The sequence below is a fragment of the Pholis gunnellus genome (assembly GCF_910591455.1).
Source record: "Pholis gunnellus genome assembly, chromosome: 8".
In the NCBI taxonomy this organism is placed as follows: domain Eukaryota; kingdom Metazoa; phylum Chordata; class Actinopteri; order Perciformes; family Pholidae; genus Pholis; species Pholis gunnellus.
The window spans coordinates 2,337,948-2,354,780 of record NC_136534.1 but is presented as its reverse complement, the minus strand read 5'-3'; the positions used below and the strand labels follow the sequence as shown (position 1 = coordinate 2,354,780).

Genomic DNA, 16,833 nt, shown 5'->3' with positions numbered 1-16,833 from the left:
GAAAATAATGTTAACATCCATGGAAATCAATTTTCTCCATGTTTTTAATTATACAATGTTGTATAAATCTGACTGTGAATGATCTATGAACAAACCCCTCTGTAGAACCCTTCAGAGTGTAGAGAGGAATGAAGCTGTAACGTTTGGTGCACGAGCTGCTGAACTGGAGATTTCTGGATTATATAGAGGAAAAATAATGAACTAATAGATATCAGCACGAAACTTCACCAGTTCATTTAAGAGGATATACATATATTTTTGTATAACAAGATTTGTATTAAAATATGCACATGAGGCATCATCTCATGGTAACTTTTGGTGAATTTAGGAGAAATCTACAGACTTAGACTAAATAGTAAAATAAACACCCAAATGTGTATTGTTGGATGTTTTCCTTCCACTAGTCCAGGGGTCGGCAACCCGCGGCTCCGGATCCGCTTCCGGCTCTTCAGCCCGTCTGCCGTGGCTCCCTGAGGCTACATCCACACTAATACCTTTAATACGAGTTTTAACAAACAAAAACTATCTGCGTCCACACGGCGTTTCAGCATTGTTTTCGAGATCCAGACTTAAACGCATGAAAACAAATATCACGTGACTATTCACGTACACTGGGCATGCAGTGGGTGCCGTTATGTCCTACTGGTTTTCAAACCTACGGGTTTCTCTTCCGTGCGTGTGTTGTGTTCGTGTAACAGCAGCAGCTGTTTTCTGCCTCTGTCACCAGATTCATCAAACATTCACAAAGATATTGCTGGAGATCTAAAAGCCACATCTCATATATATTGCGGGTATTACGATTGTATAAGTGAGCACTACATCACAGCCACGTATGAAGAAATACATTGAAGAAAATATATTTATGGAAAGATCGCATCAACCTGGATTTGAACCCTGTGAGCAAAATGGTAATTCAAAAACGGCCGCGCTACGTGATCCGCCACTTGCATCTTATGATATCCAGTGCCTTAGCCTACTTGTATTTGGCTGATCGTGATTTTCAGACCTCCGCCCTCGGTAAACTATCAATGGATAAATCCAAAAGAAGAAAAGTCACGGAGGAAATGGAGAGTTTAATTCTGCGTGGACGTATTAATTTGCGTTCACTGCCAACGATGCTGGCTTACCTGAATGCTTGATATGTGGCGAAATTTGACATCAAATAGCGTTTGCGGCTCCAGACGATTTTATTTGGTGGAAAATAGGGCAAAATGGCTCTTTGGATAGTAAAGGTTGCCGACCCCTTCACTAGTCTGAAAGAAGACATTTTATGGAAGCTAAAATCAGCCCAAATCTTAAAATTGACCAGTGGATGAAAAACAATGTGTTTGCCTTAAAAGCGGCCCCCATTTACTTCTCTTCATCAAGACTTTCCTCCGGTTTTGGGTTCTCCGTTCACCGTGAGGCCCGAGAGAAGAACAGATCAGACGTTTCCTCAAAGAACCACGGTAACACGAGGCAGTGATGGTGATGTTATGTGCAAATGGTCATATTGAGTGCAGGTTCCTTTAAAGTAGCATTATGCTCATGAACAACTAAACTGCTGAGATGAACACAATGTACACAAACACGTGTGTGGTCAAAGGTGTTCATGTTACAGTACTCTCATCACCTGACAGGACCCCTGGCTGTGACCTTCCACATGCAGCTACTCACCAGTGTGTAACATGAACTAAACCTGCATATCAACTCCGAAGCTCGTCCACTTCTTCAAAACCTCAACTCAGCATTTTCACACAAGCCTCATAAGTCTGGCTTTTGAATTGATTGGATAATATCCTGTTTCACACCAAATATCTGCTGTTTGACAGACTGCAGAGGCGCCTGTTCAATGTATGTCAAATGTGTGCAAGCATCATTAACAATGGCTCTATAATGAAGGACCAATTCAAACTAATCAAGCTGTACATTTGTCTCAATTATCAGCGCGCTCCAGTCAAAGCAATTAGGCAGCGACATGAACTTCAGCCCTCTGCATTCCACAGACGACTCCAGAGCGCGCTGCTCTCCAGCAGCTTAACCAAACCGAGACATATGATGTATACATATACAGTGCTATACGCCATTGTTCCTCTGGTGCCTCTGAATTACTCATGCAGCTGCTGTGGTGACTGCAGTACAGTCAGGATCACACTGGAGATGCCAGCCGGCGCGTAAAGACACATGACAGAAGCGGAAAGGAGCTCCGGGCCCGCTGCTGCGGGATTTAGAGGATTGATGGCAGGTTTGGAGAGCTGATCGCTTTAATCCCAAATATATGTTATTGTAAATTAACTGACACAATATGGTATCATTGTGGGAAAATGGGCTGGAGGGTATTACATGTCGACTGGGAGGTTTTGCTAAAACAAAACTTAATGAAAGAAAAACGTGCAACATGAAATAAAAAATGATGCTGAGGAGTCACATTAAGGGTTTTATATGATCACTTGTTATGTGCATGGCTATTATACATTCATATATTATCTAATGCACGAGGAAGACGTGGAAGAGGATAAGTCCATCTATTCCTGTACATCAGCAAACTCAGTGGAGATTCATTATATAAAGATAGCCTACAGCACGGGTCACAACAGAGCTCGGTTAACCCGCTATGATTCTGCAGGTGGGTAGAGGGATACCGCCGGTGTAGGGGGGGGGGGGGGTATACCTGGACCTGCACACATTGGACGGGTCTTGAAGGGGGCAGCGGTCTCAAGCAGGAGCGCCGTTGATATCAATCTGGCTTTCCCGTGAAAATATTCCTCGTCCTGCACAGGGCGGGCTCGCTCCAGTGACGGTCAGTCCCCGGGACGAATGGAAACGCGGCACTCCACGGGAGCGCTCCAATCCTCATGTCCAGGGGCGGGGTCTGGGGGGGGAGAGAGAGAGAGAGAGAGAGAGAGAGAGAGAGAGAGAGAGAGAGAGAGAGAGAGAGAGAGAGAGAGAGAGAGAGAGAGAGAATCCCAAAAATGACATCTAGATTGCGGTGGAGCAGGGAGCGACTGGGACTCCGAGAGAAGAAAGAACGAAGTCAGAGCTAGATCTAATTTAAAGGATTATAACCCACAGAAACAGACGCACCGGGAAGCCGCAGCAGATCACGCACTGTTTCCAGCTCGGATGCCTCTGTTTGTGACTTTTATTGCCTCTTTTGGAGATGTAGTTGCGTTCTTGAGAAAATCCCAAGAAGGCATTTGTTGTTACTAGTTGATGAGAGAGCAGTGAGAGGCTCCGTTTCCTGTTTGCCAGTAGCGCTGCAGCTGGGCTGAAGAAGCCCCGCAGGGCTGACTCAACCACCGGTCCTCCAAAACCCGCACACACGGTCCGCTGCGAAACTCGGTGGAGAGAGAGCGAGAGAGAGAGAGAGAGAGAGAGAGAGAGAGAGAGAGAGAGAGAGAGAGAGAGAGAGAGAGAGAGAGAGAAATGTGCGACCTGATGCCAGCCTCCCAGCCCCCGGAGAAAATCGGCAAAATGAAAAAGTTGAGGAGAACTTTGTCGGAGAGTTTCAGGAGTATTGGTGAGTAAACGGGACGTGTTTTCTCTTTGTGCCAAATGTGAGAGGAGAAATGTCTCCAGCAGCAGCAGGCTGCTCCTCTGTGAGGGGATGTCTGCTCTCAGTTTGGGGTTAGCAGCCATGGAAAACCTACATCAGCTCAGCCTGTCCACATTCCCTTCAGCTCAGTTCCTTTTCTTTTTTGGAGACTAAGGAGACAGATTCATAGTAAACACTGTGTAGTTTATAGAGAGTTATGAGAACAATACAGAGATGGAATGTTTTCCTGGATATCTGCTGTTGCATTTGAGGTTGATTGCTAAATATCACCCTCAGCTCACATGCTGTTCCAGAAATACCATCGTCATTGTAGTTTAACATAGTCATCATCATCATCTATTCTTCATTCAGTTCTAATCTCACATAGAGGACACTTGACCTCAACATCAGTTTGAAATGTCACTGTGAGTATATGCCGGGTAGACCCAACTGTTCTTGTTTCCATGGTGGTCACCATTTCTCCTCAATGCACATTGTGATAACGATACCAGCTGTTTTTTTATTATCCATTAATCTGCTGATTTCTGTGATCGGTTCATCACAATTTCCTTAAACTCAAGGTGACATTTGTCAGTTTCTTGCTTTGTCCCACCAAAAGTCTCAGAGATTTACTTTACCATCACACAACACAAAGGAACTAAAAAAAAGCATCACAACAGAAAGAATACACTTTTTACTTATTCATGTTATGTAGAACAGCTGATTGATTGATTGACTGACTGCTTACCACTTAGTTTAACAAATATTGTGTACATACATGGACAAACGTGTACATACATGTACATGCATGTACAAACATGGACAGACATGGACATACATGTACAAACATGTACATACATGGACAAACATGGACATACATGGACAAACATGGACATACATGGACAAACATGTACATACATGGACATACATGGACATACATGGACAAACATGGACATACATGGACATACATGGACAAACATGGACATACATGGACATACATGGAAATACATGGACAAACATGGACAAACATGTACATACATGGACATACATGGGCATACATGGACATACATGTACAAACATGTACATACATGGACATACATGGACAAACATGGACAGACATGTACAAACATGTACACACATGTACATACATGGACAAACATGGACATACATGGACAAACATGGACATACATGGACAAACATGTACATACATGTACAAACATGTACACACATGTACACACATGGACAAACATGGACATACATGGACAAACATGTACATACATGGACAAACATGGACATACATGTACAAACATGGACAAACATGGACATACATGTACAAACATGTACAAACATGTACATACATGGACAAACATGGACATACATGGACATACATGGACAAACATGTACATACATGGACATACATGGACATACATGGACAAACATGGACAAACATGGACATACATGGACAAACATGTACACACATGTACATACATGGACAAACATGGACATACATGGACAAACATGGACATACATGGACAAACATGTACATACATGGACATACATGGACAAACATGTACATACATGGACATACATGGACATACATGTACATACATGGACAAACATGGACATACATGTACAAACATGTACACACATGTACATACATGGACAAACATGGACAAACATGGACATACATGGACAAACATGGACATACATGGACAAACATGGACATACATGGACATACATGTACATACATGGACATACATGGACAAACATGAACATACATGGATAAACATGGACATACATGTACATACATGGACAAACATGGACATACATGGACAAACATGTACATAGATGGACATACATGGACATACATGGACAAACATGGACATACATGGACAAACATGGACATACATGGACAAACATGTACATACATGTACATACATGGACATACATGGACAAACATGGACATACATGTACCAACATGTACACACATGTACATACATGGACATACATGGACAAACATGGACAAACATGGAAATACATGGACAAACATGGACATACATGGACAAACAAGTACATACATGTACATACATGGACATACATGGACAAACATGGACATGTATATATATATATATATATATATATATATATATATATATATATATATATATATATATACACCTCTGCTTACATGACAACAAACACACCTTTGACATTTCTATACTGCAGTTTCTTGTTGGTGCTGATGGACCTGTGACACTCCAATCATCATCAAGCTCTTCATCATTGCATTCCAAACTCATGTATAGACTCTACTTGATCTTTCAGTACATTTATCGCATGGACACTTATTTGTACACCAATAAATACCATCATCCTTCGATGTTATCTCCATCTAAAAATGGCAGACCACTTTAGCCCATCTGTTCCCCGGTAAAAAGGCGTGATATACTGTAATATATATGTAATATTATATATATTGTTGCTGCTGACCACTGCTGAATATTGAGGCTGATACTCAATGCGGTTTTGGAGTTTTTAAAAGCTGAGAACAATTTATAGGCTGATATGATGAATTCTCAACATACACACACAACATAAACATTTGTAATGAGGATTTCTTAAAGGTCCCATATTGTAGAAGGTGCGTCTGATAGGATAGTAATATGAAGAATGGGCTTTAGCTTTCTGCAAACTAGAGCTAAAACCCTGCATCATCATCATTATCATCTCTCTCTAATCTAGTTCTCATCCAACAACCAATGCTCTGCTAATGTAACCACGTATGTGACTGAACAAGAATCATTACACACATACTGTCACGTCACTGCTTGTCAAGGTGCAGCCATCATATCCCAGTTCATCTCTCCTTCTCTTGCTCTAACCCTCATCTCACACACACACGCACGCACGCACACACACACACACACACACACACACACACAGAGGGCTGTGGCAGAGATCTTCAGTTCAGTGGCCTTTGCAGCAGTGTGTGTGTAGAGAATGAATCGCTGGATGCAGCATATATGAGAAATGAACAGAAGTGAGTTTGGGTCGATGATGCCGGAGAAGAGAGATTGGCATTGACTTTCCTGCTGACGCTCATCTCCTATTGGCTATCTTTCCTCTCATCTGAATCAACAGATCTGAGCATCGATCTGCTCCATGGACGCTTTAACAAAGCCCATCCGAGAGCCAGCCTTATTGTTTACGTCCTTGTAACAGTGTTGATCCAACCGTCCCAGTGGGCAGGCCCTCGTCACGTGTCGAATGATGGCCCTGTGCAACATGAAGCGTTGTGGATGCTTTGATTTTAATAACTTCAAACCGGGTTAGTGGACTGATCCCATCAGTAAGGGACCCCGAGATTAAAGGTCCCATATTCTAAAGAGTGAGATTTTCTCTTTTTTGTTATTGTGAAGCAGGTCTGAGCGATACATTAATACTTTTTGAAGTTTTAAAATGCTACTTCCTTCTGCTTTCACAAACTGTGCCTTTAAACGAGCTGTCAGGATCACCACTTTACAAGATATGGACCAGCTTTAAACATTTCCAAATGTGTCCCACTTCATGTTCAGATGCAGTGCATGTGAATAACATCAGCTGACAGGAAGTAAACATGGACCCAAGCTGTTGCCTGGCAACGCAATTCTGTCAAAATGTGCCAAAACGGAGCGTTCCAGACAGAGGCTGAATAAAGCATGTAAACATGTCCTATGGAAACCCCAAATACAAGTCTGAACCTGGAACTGAGCATGATACGCCCCCTTTAAAAGACTCTGGTAAAGGGGTTGATTGAGCAGCAAAGCCTGAGATCCTTCCACACGTAGGCCATTTTATGGTCTTTATTTACTTTATATTATTTAAAACAATGTTATTAGTGATGAAAGTCAAGCAAACATAAAACCAAACATAAACATAAGGCTAGCCTCACAAATCAAGCAGAAACATAAAATGAAGTACTAAATTAACTCAACATTTCTGCCGCTGAGATGCCCTTGAGCAAGGCAATTAACCCGCAGCGGCTCCTGAGGAGCTGCAGAGTGGATCAGAGTGAGGCTGCAGCTTCAAGATGTGGACGTGTGATTCAGAGAATATGCAGTTTGCATTCAGATGGTGTCAGAAAGCCTGTGACTTCCACTGAAGTCAGGACAGCAGAGTCGCCCTTCGTCTTTCACTGCAGGCTGCTCCAGACTACGACCACAGGCGACTTCTGTACGTCTCATTTCTAAAAACAAAAAGAAACATCTGCCAAATGTGACGTGTCCCTTTTCTCACTCCAAAATTCATCTTTTGAAGATGTTTTTAAGAGTGTAGAAGTGTGAAAACTTAAGATGATCTTTTGTTAAACGGTGACCTTTCTCTCACCTCTAACCCTCTCTGTAATCACCTTTTGAATGGTCAGACACAATCAATCAAAATATTGATCAATGCGTATGTACAGTGGTGCAAGTGTAACTATTAAGTTACTGGCCATTAATTACATTTTATATCTAATTATAATTTTGGCTTCCAACGATCATTAAAACAAGGTAATCGAGATAAAACGATTATTGAGGCGGTTTGCAATGCCGCTCTCGCTTTGTCTTGTGTTATAAATCCAGCGCACCCCTTTACCGTACAGGGGTGCCGCTGCTCGGTGTGAGAGGAATCCCCCCCGGTGCTGGCTGGTCCTCACCAGCCCAATTATATCCAACGGCTCCAGTCGTGAGCTCTACAGCACCCCTCGTCTGGACCTCGCCGCTAAAGGCCCCTCTGTTCCCAATACAACTGTCACCTGCCACAGGGACCCATAGAGTGTGCAAGAGCCACCCACCACAGTCGAAGAAAAGCCAAACTCCAGCAGCTCGAGCCTTCATTTGATGTAAGAACTATATCTGAAGGTCAAGAAAATCCACTGTGTGTGAGACTATTAGGGTTGGGTACCGAAACCCGGTGCCAATATGGAACCGGTACCTATACAACCGATACCTACCGGACCGAAACGCAACGCAGATTTCGGTGCTTCTTTTCGGTGCCTGAGCCGATTGAAATAAATTTTTTTAACACTACTCTGATGACTCCGTCCTGGCAGCAGGTAACGATAGCTACCGTTTGTATAGCTACAGCAGCTAGCTAGCCATCAACCTTTTAACAGAGAAAATGCCGAAAGGTAAACGGTCAAAAGTGTGGCTGTTTTTATTTTGAAAGTCCGTTGCTCACTGGCAGCGGTGGAGGAATGGAGACTACTGGACATCGCTGCGGTAAAGTTAGCAGACACTCAGGTCTCCGTGGTCAACTCAGCAGACACTTAGATGTTAGTGACCTATACGCTGAAATTCACGGTAAACACATTCAAACGGCACAGATCGGGAGCGAGCGAAGGACTTTGAAAGTTAGCGGAAAGATTTAACGTGAGACAACATCCGGTTTCTTCAGAGGAACATCCGATTTTCAGAATAAGATGCCAACAAAGTATGAATTAAATTCACATTAAGTATAAAACATGCTACCTGCATCTCGTGAGTTAAAGGGAAAATACACCTACATTGTGCGTAAGTGTGTCTTTATTCTTTGATCGCTGGGTAACCATCATCACCTCTGAGTTACAGCATTATATTGAACAGTAGAGCTGCATTCACATGCTCTGTCATGAAGACGACACACATTTAGATGAAACGTGCTGAAACATTGTATTCCTGTTGCACAGCAGTGGAACGTTTCACATGAAGTCACACACTGAGCACAGATAGTGAAGAGATATAACTGCTACTGTGTAAAGGGAATACTGCTGTTAAAAAGAACCTTATTTGTTTAAAGTGTTTGCAAACCAAATGTTATTGCACTTTTGTTCATATAGCAGTACTTTTAAAATAAAAGTGCACAATACTCTACCTTTGAATTCATTATTGAACTTTGCCATAACAATGAGATTAATCGCAAAAATTCCACGCGATTAAAAATTGTAATCGTTGCCCAGCACTAATATGTATAGTATACTTTAAACAGTTAAATATATTGTTAAATTTGACTTGGCAATAAAAAAAGTATCGGTTCAGGCACCGTTTAGGCACCGGTATCGTTTTAAAAGTATCGTTTTAGCACCGGTATCGGAAAAAACCCAAACGATACCCATCCCTAGAGACTATTCAATAAATGCATGATGTTTCCAAGTTAATGAGTAATGTTAGATAATGGAGATCTTAATATTTACCAGAATAATCGTGATTATAATTTTCGCCATAATGGAGCAGCCATAGGAGGAACTGTTTAGCAATCTGTCCCACCATCACCACATGGCTGTTATGCAAGATTAATGTTGGTTGGTTACCGAAATAGGTTCAGGTATTTGGACGGAGATCTTTACAAAAGCAACCTGAAAACGTGTTCACATGCGTGTATAAATAGATACATGTATCAATAGATTTCAGGATTAGTGTGGACGTAGTGGACATATGTGAGGACGAAGCAACAGTTCCTGGAGAACAGCTTTTCTCAGTGGAAACCCGCCTCTATTCTGCAGATAACACATTGGAGAAATACACTTTAGGTGGAGTTATCAGCACATCTCTGTTTATTTATGTTTTTTTGCAGGGAGTTTAGGTCAGAAAAAATTCTCTTGAAAATCATTCATCTTCTGTGTTGATTATAGTATAATAGTTGATTATTATTGTAAACTACAGCATTTTGAATTTCCCCCAAAACATTGCAAATAATGTTTGAATGAATATTTGAAAACATTTAAAATGTGTTTCCTGCACAGTGAGCACTAAATCTAACATGTCAGCTGGTGTAGCATCTCTACTGTCTACCTGCAGACTAATCCATTGTATTGAGTGTGGATGTGGGCTGTGATTATGCTGTCTGGAGTGTCTGGGGAGTCTTTGGGGAACGTGTGTGTACTCACCCTCTGAGGAGAAGGAAGCAGCAGTTTAACGGCTCAGTGGCCGGGCTGACAATGCTTCCAAACACTCACTCCGACATAAGATAAAAGTCATTTTACCACGAAGCAGCCCCCAGAGCCCTCTGTCCTTTGGCCATCTGCCTTTCTCATTAGACAACGTAATCAGCATGAGGAGGTAATAACTGAAAAATCATCATTTGCCTGTTAGTAATGCTCTCTGTAAGCTTCTTGAGCTATGAGAGTGATTCAGAAATCAAAGTTAAACAGGTTATCCTCCTCATAAATATAAGGGATATTGATGCAACACTGTCTTCCCCTGCAATCACTACAGTGGATTGTCATTGTGGATGTAGACATAACAAATGTACTTTTTTAAGTTTTGACATTTCAGATATTTAGTTTACATGGAACATTTTATGGAATCTGAAAGTTTTTCCCTGACTTTCTCAGAAAGAACAAATTAGCTGAAAAGTCCCACCCTCGAATGCAGACTGGCCAATCACAGAGCAGTATCATCCAGCAGTTCCAACAACCACGTTAGCACATCATTAGCATTCCTATGCTATGCTAGCAACTGAAGGTATACTGAATGTATACACATGCTGCTTTAGCTTTTTAATGATTCTAACAGTGAACAAAGACCTACCTGGCTGTACAGGAACAGTGTGGTTACTTCATTACATTGTCTTCTGTCTGGATCTCCAGGTGATGTGGTGGTTCATCTGTAGCTTTAGCTTCTATCTTTATCTTTTTAAGATGCTGTATCAGTTTGACATCCCGGATATATCCTTAAAACACATATTGTAGACCTTTCTGTCTGTTCTCTCTGAAATCCCTTTGTTTGTTTCGCTTTTTCCCCAAAATTAACTAATAATTATACTTTTTCTTAATGAAAAAACAATCTGTAGTTCTCTTCGTTGTGTGTTTTGAAGGTACGGTTTCACACATACACACGTGCCGTATTTGTCATTTCTAAAGAATATCAGGGTCAGAGCCAATCAGACGCAGAGTAGGGAGCAGGTTTGGATAGACTGCAGGTGGGAAAAAAAAGAATGGTACACACACAGACAGACCTGCTAAATGTCAGGCGCCGGGGACCAATGAGAATGCTTAACTGCATATGACATATTTTTGGTCGCATGTGAAAACAAAATGGTCGTACTTTCTCTTACACCCATTGCTTGGGTAGAATGTGTCAGCGATGTTTCCATCCCTGTTAGTGTTGCTCTCTGCACTCCTCTGATGAAACTCCATGATGAAAAGTGAGTTGACACCAGGGACTGGTGAACTCCTCTTCAGCTCAATCCAAACCCAGACCTGCACTGCTTTAATGAGTGCAGAAGGAATTCCAGTGACAAGGTTTATGTGCCGCACTGCATCTCTACTGTTAGACTCTTTTTATTTGGTTCATTCTTCAAAAGATGTCAATACAGGCAACTGTCTGATTCTCTCTTCCTTTCTTCTTTTTGCAGCTTTCAAGAAAGAGGACAGCGGCTTTGATGAGGTAGGATGAAAACAAGTACATTTTAGGGAGCTGGTGTCATCGCTGGCCCACTTTCAGGGCTATACCACAGTGTTGAACACTCAAAGTATTGTCTTGCCGGCCAGATGTGGTCAGGACTGCATTGCAGTTGATTTCTTTTCTTTTTTTATGTGGATCCTGCCTTTACACAGTGCATGTGGTGTGTAATATATTCATGTGTGGAGCGTGGTGGTTTTTCCTCTCATCTCAGAGACGTTCCTCAGGGTCAGTCTCCGTCACAGGGCTCCTCTAGACGGCCAAATGAGACCAAATAAAAACTCTCTGTAGGAGTATACCAGGGCTCCAGACTGGTTTCACAGCTACGTCCTGAAGTAAAAACTGTCAAATGTTAACACTGGTTTTGAGGCGATTGAAATTACTTTTTGGGACGGTGGTGAAAAAAACAATAAAAAAAAGAAATCTGTATGGATCAACAAAAAATTTGATATCTACCGATCCAATCCATGACTCAACACCTTGATATGGCCCAAAGCTTTAGCTGTGTCGTCCCCTTGTTTGGAACCTTTCCAGATCTGCAAGAGGCAGCAGCATTGCTTATTGAATTAGTGATAAGACACCAGTTTTTGTGTTGATGCTGTGTGTTAATCGTATTCATTACCAGTCTGATATAGTGTTTGTGTTAGTCATTTTCTTGAAATCAATAAGGAACACCTCCCAGTAAAAAGCAATACAGCACCACAAATTGCATCCTCCTAAATGATCATACAGCTGAATCAACACATCTAAAACTGTTTCAACAAAAACTGAACATTGTAATTATGCTGAAGGTGGAATGTATTGCAGGGTTGTTGTATTAAGACTGGGTTGTACTCCCAAACAGACCCGGACATGGACAGCTGGACACCAGGGACGCATAGGAGTTCTGTTAATACTGTACACTTGAGGACATTCCACACGATACCACTTGTAGTGTAGTGGCTGCACGGACCTGTCCAGACAGACAACAAGTACGCTGACGTCCACACAGAGCTTACACTCTCTGATGACGAAATCAGTACACACAAACTGGCAAAACCTTGCATACGCGGAAGCTACAACTTCAGCATTAGACTGCATTAGTTTCAGCTGGGTGTACCTAATAAACTGGCAACTGAGTAGAGGTCGAACGATAGTGGATTTCTAAAGGACGATATAAAAGGGATAGTTTGGAAAAGGAAAAAGCAAGAGGTGATAGGGTTGCATTTTACTGTATATTGGAGAGATGGGGAGAAGTAAACTGAAAACGGGTCAGATGACTCGTCAGCTTACTGTAAAATCAGCTGTTCCCAGAGAGTTTTAGTCCATATTTTCTAACCCTACCTCCAAAATAATGGATTTAAGTTTTTTTCCGAGATTTAATTTCTAAAAAAATAAAAATATCTATAAAGTAATTTAAAGTCTGTTGTGCATTTATAGCTGTTCGTACCAGAGCTTCCCCCAGTCAAACCGATTATTCGTTCGACCTCTACAGCTGAGTGTGTTAATCATTATGCTTTCGCTCGGCATTAAATGGGCCATTGAAGTGAAACTCGGAATGCACTACAGGAATTGCATGATGTCATCAGCAGTCACATGAAAAAACAACTGGATGGTGTTTTTATTGTAGCGGATCATTTTAATAATGAAAAAAATCAAACAGCCTGTTCGCCCTGCAGCTGTCTGGCAAACCATACAGAAGTATCAGCTGCCGTACCATCAGACTGCAGAGCAGCTTCTCTCTTCAGGCTGTGGCTCACACTACTAGTTGTGTTGTTTTTTCTAGTGTTTTATAAAGGGACTACAACTTACATCTCATTGTGCAACCCTGTGTGGTAGAATAATAAATGAACATGGTAACTAGATGACAAGCTAGTGTTGTGGGTTGGTGTAGATTGGGAAAACTAAGATTTTCCCATTGAGAGAACTTTGGGGAAATCTTTATTTTTGTTGGCAGTGGGACATGAGAGCTGGGATGTCATGGACATCACATGTTTGGCACCAGGGCAGTTTGTCTGGCTTCCTGTGATTATTTGGATAGGAAGATATAGCCCATGTTCTTGTTCAGCAAGGGACTTCTGTGGTGAAACAACGCGAAACAGACCATTTCTATAAGTCACTGCCATGGGAATTAGCTTGGACCATTCGCTATAAATGGGCCTTGCTGCCAGGGAAGAATGTAAAGAATCTGGGAATGAAAAAGACTCCTTCCTGTCCGACAACGTGATGTTAGTAAGGAGCTTAATGATGGTCTACAGCTAGAGTATGTGAACATTTGGGCTTAACAGCAGAGCGGGATTGGATATGTGTGTGAGAGCTTGTTTGTCACTTGTGTCTGTTGAACCGATGATCATTTATCATAGTGAATCGGAAACTATGTGTCTGATTATACCATAAGGTAGGCAGGTCAGACCGAGAGGTTAGAGACCACATTCAGACAGCTGGGGAGTCTCTAATTGCTACTTTTTCATAGGTTTGATGTCTTGATATAAAAATGCAAGGAAATTCCATTTGATAGAATAAAGAGCCAACAAGTCCTCCAACCTGAATGAGAAAATAGGTTATTGTTCATCAGGGGCTTTTTAAAAATGCCAGTCACTGTTCATATGAGCATGTTCTGATCTGCCACCGCTGTGGTCAAAGGTAGTGGTTCTCAAATTAGTGGACACCTAACAACCTAGAGGGTTGTAGAGCCATTAGGGGGGTGGGTGCACATGATCAGGGGAAAAATGTGAAGAGCATGTTAAGAATCAGATTATTGATGCTTGCAAGGCTATCAAGATGGACACTTTTCTTACAGGGAAGAGAAGAAAATGATGTGATTCTCATTGATCGCACTCTCAAACTCACTATCAATATAGAGTGCTGAAGTACAAGAAGCCAATGGGATTTTGAGTTATTGCAGAAATATTTATGATACTTACATGTTTCGTTTAGCAAGATAATCTTCACAAATATACACAACGTTTATGATTTTTAAGTGATCATTCCTGGGTCTGTTCTCTCTGACCAATCAGTGGTCTGCAGTGTTTTAAATCCTCCTTCTAGTTGACTCCTGGCTTGCTTAGAACCTCCACCGAAGTAGTACCAAAAAAAAGACAAGGTACAAGGTGCTATTCACAACCTTTTGTAATGGAAAAGAATGAGTATTGGCTTACCATGCAGTGGAAATGTGGCAGAAGACTTCTCAGGTATTGTTAGGGACCAATATTATTGGACAGCCTACATTCTCCCTACAAGGTTTTGTGGCACTACTTCCACTGTGCTTATCAATAGTAACTCCGCCACAAGACAAATGTGAACAGAAGACGTCTCCAAGGAGTTTTATTCCAATAGAGAGTTCTATTCTGCCTTAAAATCTCTGACCAAGAAAGGAAATCTCTGCTCCCATGTGAGTTGTTCCAAACGGCTGATAGATTTGTCCTTCTCTCTCCCTCTGTCTGCCTCTATCTCTAATGGAAACACATACTGAAACCCGACTGGCTTCCTCTGAATCTGTGGTAAAAGTGCTGCACTCACCAGAAAGCCTGTGGTGGCCTCTGATTATTGAGGATGGTCTCTCTGCATGTCTGCTTTGTCTGTGGGATTATATCGTCATAAAACAATTTGCTGTCACAGAAATGGTCTATAAAATGTAACTTAATTAAGGTTACAGGTTTTGTTTGAGGCTTTTGATTAGTTGACAGAAGTCATGATTGCCACTGAGGTAATGATTTTCTCATTAGCCATCTTTGAGTCTTTGTTCTCTGTCTCTTGTGCTTTGTCTCTTTTTCTGACTCTTTGTCTCACCATTTTGTCTTTGTCACACTCCAATTTCATTATCTTTTCTCACTCCAATTGGAGCTGAATAATCTCTTGTGTTTGGTGTCGGGATCAAAAATTAATGCAACGAATGTGTTTCTCAATTACTGCAAACCCTTGGAGAATCCATTAAAAGCAAAATGCTGCCATTAATTGCAGGAAGCGTAAATCACTGTTTTGTTTTTTTCTAAAGGAAAAAGAAAATCCGTGATTCTTGCTGCTCTCATCTGTTTTTTGTCACGTTACGAGTCTGGAATTGTAAAGGAAGTCAACCGTGTTAATTTTTCTTGTTTTACCAGCTTGAATTAGTTGGTATTTTCAGACTAAACAGTAAATTCCTATTCATAGTTTTCTTTTGATGATACCCTCATCAAAGAACCACAAAATTCTCTGGGATATTTTAAAGGAAAATTATGAATTTTTAGAACTTTGGTTTTATTTAAATTTTTTTATTCATTGCCATCATTTAGTTGGAAATGATAACATGGTACATGTTGAGATCTCCAACATCGCTAAAAATAGATAAACAGGGAAAGACGCATGAGCACAAAGACTGTCATACAGTTCAGGTTGTACACTAACATCAGTCTGCAGGTTAGCTACTCTCAGTGCACCACTATGGTAGAAGGTCAAAGTTGAGCAGTTAGTTGTTTGTAATGGACATTTTGCGTAATAGTTTTATGGTTCAACTTCATTTTCTCTTCAAAATAAGTTTGACTTACTTAACTGCAAACCCTTTGACTGGTTTAATGCCAACCTGTCTGATGGACTGATGGCTTGTATTTCTTGCCTCATTTGTTGTGGCAAACGATTCCAATTTCTTTGATACTAACAAGCCTCAGTTACTTTTGTGATAGAGAAGAAGACAGACAGTGGAGTGAATTAGACCTGTAGCAAATTCAGCTCGGTCACTGCAAATGGGAGCAAACTACGACTGAGGACAGTATTAGTGTCAAGTTCGTAGGTAGGCACAGTATATGCATTACTGGGTTTCTAATCTGCCTCTGCAAAAACACGTGTTGAGAAAAAAAGTCTTGTTTTGTGTTACTAATACACGTAAGATAAGTTAGCCATGCTTCCCAAATGGGGCTATAGTAGAAATCTGATCACTGACCTGCTAGATGCATGTGTAGATTTTAC

At 41.3% G+C, this 16,833-nt stretch overlaps 1 protein-coding gene across 1 annotated transcript in view; it reads left to right on the top strand.

Moving 5' to 3' along the window:
* The first annotated feature begins 3,088 nt into the window (after positions 1–3,088).
* cdk14 (cyclin dependent kinase 14) overlaps positions 3,089–16,833 on the top strand; it is a 142,249-nt gene continuing 128,504 nt past the window's right edge. Inside the window, exons 1-2 of the mRNA XM_079165135.1 lie at positions 3,089–3,499; positions 11,867–11,898. Of these exons, the coding sequence (XP_079021261.1) occupies positions 3,406–3,499; positions 11,867–11,898 (126 nt within the window). The 5' untranslated portion in view covers positions 3,089–3,405. The remainder of the gene's footprint in view (positions 3,500–11,866; positions 11,899–16,833) is intronic.